The sequence below is a fragment of the Aulonocara sp. 'chitande type north' Nkhata Bay genome, linkage group LG6 (assembly GCF_057382095.1).
Source record: "Aulonocara sp. 'chitande type north' Nkhata Bay isolate Kocher_YH1m ecotype deep benthic linkage group LG6, A_spYH_male_GT1.1, whole genome shotgun sequence".
Taxonomy (NCBI): domain Eukaryota; kingdom Metazoa; phylum Chordata; class Actinopteri; order Cichliformes; family Cichlidae; genus Aulonocara; species Aulonocara sp. 'chitande type north' Nkhata Bay.
Genome location: NC_141349.1, coordinates 8,444,761 through 8,452,232, shown reverse-complemented (window position 1 = coordinate 8,452,232; position 7,472 = coordinate 8,444,761). Strand labels below are relative to the sequence as shown.

General features: G+C 35.8%; 1 protein-coding gene and 1 pseudogene across 2 annotated transcripts in view; one reads left to right on the top strand and one right to left on the bottom strand.

Moving 5' to 3' along the window:
- Positions 1-2,155: 2,155 nt before the first annotated feature.
- The window catches only part of mfng (MFNG O-fucosylpeptide 3-beta-N-acetylglucosaminyltransferase), a 31,181-nt gene continuing 25,864 nt past the window's right edge, over positions 2,156-7,472 (bottom strand). Inside the window, exon 8 of the mRNA XM_086294852.1 lies at positions 2,156-2,348. Within this exon, the coding sequence (XP_086150978.1) occupies positions 2,297-2,348 (52 nt within the window). The 3' untranslated portion in view covers positions 2,156-2,296. The remainder of the gene's footprint in view (positions 2,349-7,472) is intronic.
- LOC147327203 (uncharacterized) lies at positions 4,260-6,563 on the top strand (annotated as a pseudogene). The gene is made up of 5 exons (XR_015129833.1): positions 4,260-4,496; positions 4,663-4,839; positions 5,029-5,136; positions 5,255-5,462; positions 5,626-6,563. The product of XR_015129833.1 is annotated as an uncharacterized LOC147327203 (transcript).

Here is a 7,472-nt window from a genome sequence, read left to right as displayed (position 1 = left end):
TTGAAATGCTCAGGTTGTTTACTTGAAACAGATTGGTCTCAGCGTTCTCCTGGAGATGTGTTAACGTCACACAGTCACACTTTTCCATCCACTTCACAGAAGGTCAGTCCCAGACACTTTCAACGGCATATCTGTATTCATCACATCTCCATTCACAGCAAACAAGCAACCCGCGGGCAGCCAGCGGCGCGGTGTCATCTCTCTGCAGGTACTGCATGTATGGCCTCTGGCTTTTATTCCAACAACATTTGGTTGTGTGTATATCATAGCGACATTTGCATTCAACCCCTGATCTGTCCAGCTTGAAGAGATTTGCTTGCAAATGTGAGCTTCTCTTTCTTGGCAGCCGTGTCAGTTGTGATCTTTTTCATACTTCAAGCAGTTTCTTGTTGTTTTGTAAATCTAAAGCAGAGAAAAGTGACCCAGACCGATTGGGTAGGAAGTTATTTTACTCATTTTTCTTACAGTTTTCAAGGAGAAAAACAACTGTGGAGAAGACTGAGCAAACACATAGAGGGAAGGGACAGATGGAGGGGTGGGGGTGGGGGGGGGGAAGTAAGAGTAGGAAGATGTGGGTCAAGATGGTTCATTCTGTGCAGACTTCACAGGAACAAGGACAGAGCCTCCTTCATGAAGTCACAGAGCATCAGCAGCACCTGAGGTTAGTTTAGGTCTTCCAGGTAAAGTTTGCCATTTTAATCATCGTTAACCTCCAGTGATAACAAAGAAATTAGAAAAACAGGTAAACACAATTTCAACTTTGCACAGTGAGTCTTTAACATTTTAATTTTTCCCACTTGCCAGCAAAATGACAAAAGATCTCAGCACACACAACAACCAAAATCCACAATAATCTTAAGTGCTCATTTGTCACATAAAATTCCTTTCATTTCTTGTAACAATTTCATTTGAACATAACACAGATTTAAAGTAGAAAAATAAATTTCGTATTTCATACATTTTTCTAAAGCCAATGTTTTGAGTGCATAACAGCTGGTGCTGTCAGCAGATGACATCTGAAAATGAAACCACTGCGCTGTGCAAAAAGAAGCTGAAAAACTGGCTCGAAAATCGTGCAGACTCCCGTGTTAAAATACCACATAAACAGGTTTACAGCCTTGAACAAGGGCAGTTTTTGTGCCTAGAGTTTCTTTTCCCATTTATAAAAACTGCTTTGCAGTGGAATTTTTATCTAGCTCATCATTTAAATTTTTTTAAGGCTTAACATTTGTCCTATCAGGAGCATCCACTCATTAATAACTGACAGCTATGCAACTAGCTGTCTCCAAGACTTCACATCAGCTAATTTGATTCGATGACCTAGACCCTTCACCTGTATTTGTGGCAATAGTGCCTCTTGTAGCATTTTAATTGCAGTTATCTTAGATGTAAGATGCTTTGTGGTTCAATAAATCCAAGACATTTTTGCTGAGGGAAAATTTAGTATTTCATCTGTATGTTACTTAACACTAGATAACCAGTATCTGCATCTATGCAGCTCAGCTATAGACTCTGTTGTGGAAGTTTTCCATTAAATAAAGCCTGCAGATGAGCGGTGAGCGGTAGCTAACATTCTTTAATCAAAAACTCAAAGAACACAAAAACCCAAGCTTGTGGCGAGCCTGCATGATCGCGGGGCAGACGGTCAGCAGAGTCTCCTGAGCCTAACATGGCTCTCAGTTAAATACCTTCTTCAAGAACAAAAGGCAGTACACAGCTGTTTCACACTTTAAGGTTCACACTCCCTTGCTCCCTCCCAATGTTTACAAAAGATTCTTCCTGTGGAGTTGTCTGCTTCCCTCAACTTCCTTACTAGACCCCCACCATTTGTCTTATAGTATGAGTGTGAAACATGTTTAAAAATCCAGTGGCACCAAGGCATCATACAATAAAATAATGTGATTAATACATAAGTAAAAGAAATTCCTATAGACTCAGTGGACCAGCCTTGCTAACTAAGCTTGCTACATTAGCGCCTAATTTCTGAATTTCACCCTCTTCTCTTGTGGCTCTAAAAGACGAACACAACAATGGCCAAACATTAAATCATGTCTTCGGAATGGAAGTCCAAAAACAGATGATGTCTAGATCCCTCTTTTACAGTCTGTGTTGATCAGTGGTAGGTGAGGCGTTGTGGAACACAGATAAGTCTGAGTCACCGTTATTCCTTCTGCATCCAGAATTGCTCCACCAAAATGAATCGGTCCATTTTTCTGCAGGTAAAGGTAAAATATTACATTCAGCTGGATACCAGCTTTGTCTCAGGTGCTTGGATGTGGTCGTCTTTAGGGGGTACTCATGGACACCAGCTGGTGAGGGGATACAGGATGCAGTGGACAGTCTTAAACCTGCAGAACACATAAGTCATGATTAATAACTCAGAGGTGGTTAACAGCTATTGTTAATGATGGTGGGGGGGGGGGGGGGGGGGGGGGAGGCTTTTTCTCTAAAGGACTGGGTGACACCTATTGGAATTATTAGGTACCACTTTACAATAAGGCTCCCCTTATAGATGCTAATAAATAGTTTATAGCTATATTATTAATTAATTTGTAAATGCTTTATAAACCATTATTAATGGTTTATTATGCATTAGTTAAGGGTGAGAAAGAGGAAAAAAACTGACCGGTTTCTTGCCAAATAGTGAGCCAAATGTGTTCACCTATATATTTCATCTAGAGTTGCTATATTAAACATTTCAGACTAAGTTACTATCCTGTAAGCACAATCAGCATTTGTAAACATATTTTTTATCATAGAAAATTGTACTTCAGAAATGCATTATAAATATCCACAACTATCAATCGGAGCTTTGTTGTAAAGTGTAAGGCATAAAACCATTTATTAATGTATAATAAATATTTATAAATGCCAAATGGGAGCCTTATTGTAAAGTGTAAAGCATGACACCATTTATTTATGACTAATAAACATTTATAAATGCCAAATGGGAGCCTTATTGTAAAGTGTAAAGCATAACACCATTTATTAATGACTACTAAACATAAATGACAAAAGAGAGTTTTGTTGTAAAGTTTAAAACATGTCAACATTTATTAAGGACTAATAAACATTTATAAATGCCAAATGGGAGCCTTATTGTAAAGTGTAAAGCATAACACCATTTATTAATGACTACTAAACATTTATAAATGACAAAAGAGAGTTTTGTTGTAAAGTTTAAAACATGTCAACATTTATTAAGGACTAATAAACATTTATAAATGCCAAATGGGAGCCTTATTGTAAAGTGTAAAGCATAACACCATTTATTAATGACTACTAAACATTTATAAATGACAAAAGATAGCTTTGTCGTAAAGTTTAAAACATGTCAACATTTATTAATCACTAATAAACATTTTTAATTGCCAAAAGTGAGTCTTAAATGTATAATGTCACCATTTATAACACTTAGACCTAAATTACAATCAGTGCTTGAAATAACATTTAACTACTGTCAAAAATGGCAATGTATTGTAAGAGTAACACATGTAACATTAAATGTGTTTTTTAAAACACCAAACAGTCACCCACTCCAAAAAAAGTTCATGCCAGACTGGTTCAAACTGGAAATATTTTTTGTATGTCCTTAAATAAGCGTCCCAGTGGTCCATCAGGGTGTCGCGCTCCAGTTCCTCCTTAAGAAAAGTCAGTTTCTCTCGCTCCTTGTTAAGAAGGGCAGTTGCAGTAGGGGCAGGATTAGAAGAAGAATCTAAAGAACAAACAATTATTAAATTACAATACTAAAATAATTTATAATCTAAACTTGGGAAACTCAAATAAAATATTGATTAAAAACGGTTACAACTTGAATTTATAAAAAGCCACTTTGTAAAAATTATGTTATATACACATGTGGTGGTTCAGACATTTCTAAAACAAGGCAAATAATTCTTATGTGTACTGCCTTACCAGGGTGTTTAATATAAATTTAATGATGCACATAAACAAAACTAAAAATATACAACTAAGTGATATCAATCGTTTGGAATAACCAATAGTAATAGAGCTATTCACATGTTATGTGATGTTAGTTAGCCACTGTAGCTAGCAGCCAAATGGCTCGGTAGCTAGCTAGCTAGCTAGCATTATACTCACCTTCATGTCTAACTGCTGACGTCGTTGGCTTAGTGCAATCTAGATCATCCAGTCTCTGCTTTTTGTATCTCTTCGAACGTGTGCTAACTGTGTAAGTCGCAGACGCACACAAATTTTTATCTTCTGCTCCATCCATGGTGCAGCAACTTGAACGAGCGCCTTCAGTGTGTCTGTTCGTGCCCCTTTGGCTTGACCTTCCAGAGCGCTCCACTGCCTGTCGCGCTCTGAGAGGAGGGGCTTTCCTTAATAAAGTTAACTGTGATTGGATGGTTGTATAAGCTCCTCTGCGTTTAAATTAAATTTGTTTTCCCTCCCTTTGGCGGCAGAACATATTTCTTTAGCATGAATCCAGCGGGTTAGATCTACATAACAAAGTCGGAGATACATTATAACAGGTGAGACAATCCTCTTTTTTGCGTGGGACTATTTTTGATTATAGGGCTTGTTTTATATAGCATGTGAAGTTCTTTAACTCTGAACCGATTTGCACTAGACTCCCATAGAGTATTTTACGGTGTTTCGAGGTGATAATAAAATAAATTACTCATTTTTTCCCACCAGAATGTCTCTGGGAATGAGATTGCGCGCCAGAATAGAAGGAAAACAAACTAAATATAAGGCACTAAGGCTCATTAAATGGCTGCAGAAGAAACACCTGCTAAAAAAGAAGCTTAGATGTCCTGTTTGTCACCATAAGATGAAAATGATTTCCGTGGTGAAGAAAGACCAATATATGTGGTATGTATAATGCATGATAATGTAGTGCATGTAGTAAATATAACAAAATATTTCGGTTATCAATGCAAGAGGGAGCATTAACCTCTTTTCATTATTATTTTCTTCATACTTAATTTTGTGATTATCTTTTCAATTAATGCTCTTGTTTAAGGGTCCATTTCTTTACTTAACTCATTTGTATGTTCTCAGGTGCTGCAAAAGAGCAAGTCATAGGAAAGTTTCCAGAACAATTAGAACTAGCTCCCTCTTTGAGAAATCAAAAACATCTCTTTTCAGTTGGATGAAGTTCATTTACAGGTATATGTAGATGTAGACATTAATAGCAATGCACCTTTCATAATTGAACACCAATACGAGACTTGTGAAATAAAATTAGGGCCTCAGTAAGTAATAATTGCCTCAATTTCTATCACAGATTTTCACAAGGGCTCAGGCTCAGACAAATAGATATGATCGATGATGAAGTGGCTGGCAGCTCCAGAACACTAAGTAGCATGGCAAGACACATTCGACATGTTTGTATACGTGCAATTAAAAGACACAGAATAAACAATGGACACCGTCTTGGTGGTGACAGAGAATTTGTGGTTATAGATGAAAGCTGTCTCCGTCATCAGCGAAAGGTTGGTAAACTCTCAGACAGGTTTGTTAGAATCAATGCAGATCTGAATGTGTCCTCTAAACATGGAAACCTTTACCATAAGTTAAAAAAATTAATAGAAGCAACCATCTTTTTGAATGTTTCTTTGTAGATATTCTGTTTAATTTTATTCTTTTTGTTTTCAGTATGCACGTGGACGCTTTGGAAATGCATGGAAAAGGAAGAAATGGGTATTTGGAATGATGGGAATTAAAGACAAAAGGCGAAGGCTCGTGTTAAAACTTGTTGAAAAACGATCAAGGCGCCACCTTGTTCCTCTGATCAGACAGCATGCTAAGTTGGGTAGTGCCATTATCAGTGATGAGTGGAGAGCCTACAAGAATGTTTTGACAAACATAGGGTACAGACATTACACTGTAAATCACAGCAGGTGGTTTGTAGATCCTCAATCTGGCAGTCATACACAGCATATCGAAAGGGCTTGGATGACCATCAAAGGACATGTCCGTAGACTAAGGAAATCGCACTGAGAAGTTGCTGGAGGAACACCTGATGGTTCGTGAGTGGTCATCTTGGCTTGGTTCGCGACACCCTGATGGACCACTGGGACGCTTATTTAAGGACATACAAAAAATATTTCCAGTTTGAACCAGTCTGGCATGAACTTTTTTTGGAGTGGGTGACTGTTTGGTGTTTTAAAAAACACATTTAATGTTACATGTGTTACTCTTACAATACATTGCCATTTTTGACAGTAGTTAAATGTTATTTCAAGCACTGATTGTAATTTAGGTCTAAGTGTTATAAATGGTGACATTATACATTTAAGACTCACTTTAGGCAATTATAAATGTTTATTAGTGATTAATAAATGTTGACATGTTTTAAACTTTACGACAAAGCTATCTTTTGTCATTTATAAATGTTTATTAGTGATTAATAAATGGTGTTATGCTTTACACTTTACAATAAGGCTCCCATTTGGCATTTATAAATGTTTATTAGTCCTTAATAAATGTTGACATGTTTTAAACTTTACGACAAAGCTATCTTTTGTCATTTATAAATGTTTAGTAGTCATTAATAAATGGTGTTATGCTTTACACTTTACAATAAGGCTCCCATTTGGCAATTATAAATGTTTATTAGTCCTTAATAAATGTTGACATGTTTTAAACTTTACGACAAAGCTATCTTTTGTCATTTATAAATGTTTAGTAGTCATTAATAAATGGTGTTATGCTTTACACTTTACAATAAGGCTCCCATTTGGCAATTATAAATGTTTATTAGTGATTAATAAATGTTGACATGTTTTAAACTTTACGACAAAGCTATCTTTTGTCATTTATAAATGTTTAGTAGTCATTAATAAATGGTGTTATGCTTTACACTTTACAATAAGGCTCCCATTTGGCAATTATAAATGTTTATTAGTGATTAATAAATGTTGACATGTTTTAAACTTTACGACAAAGCTATCTTTTGTCATTTATAAATGTTTATTATTCATTAATAAATGGTTTTATGCTTTACACTTTACAACAAAGCTCCGATTGATAGTTGTGGATATTTATAATGCATTTCTGAAGTACAATTTTCTATGATAAAAAATATGTTTACAAATGCTGATTGTGCTTACAGGATAGTAACTTAGTCTGAAATGTTTAATATAGCAACTCTAGATGAAATATATAGGTGAACACATTTGGCTCACTATTTGGCAAGAAACCGGTCAGTTTTTTTCCTCTTTCTCACCCTTAACTAATGCATAATAAACCATTAATAATGGTTTATAAAGCATTTACAGATTAATTAATAATATAGCTATAAACTATTTATTAGCATCTATAAGGGAAGCCTTATTGTAAAGTGGTACCAATTATTATTTTTAGTAAGGCACTGAATCTTATTGGCTCCTTCCACACATTTCCCTGTGTGTGCACAAAGCTGAATGATTTAATAGGTATCAACTCACCACTGGTGACAATAAACAAATCACCTGGAAAAGAACGTGTGTGAATTATTATCC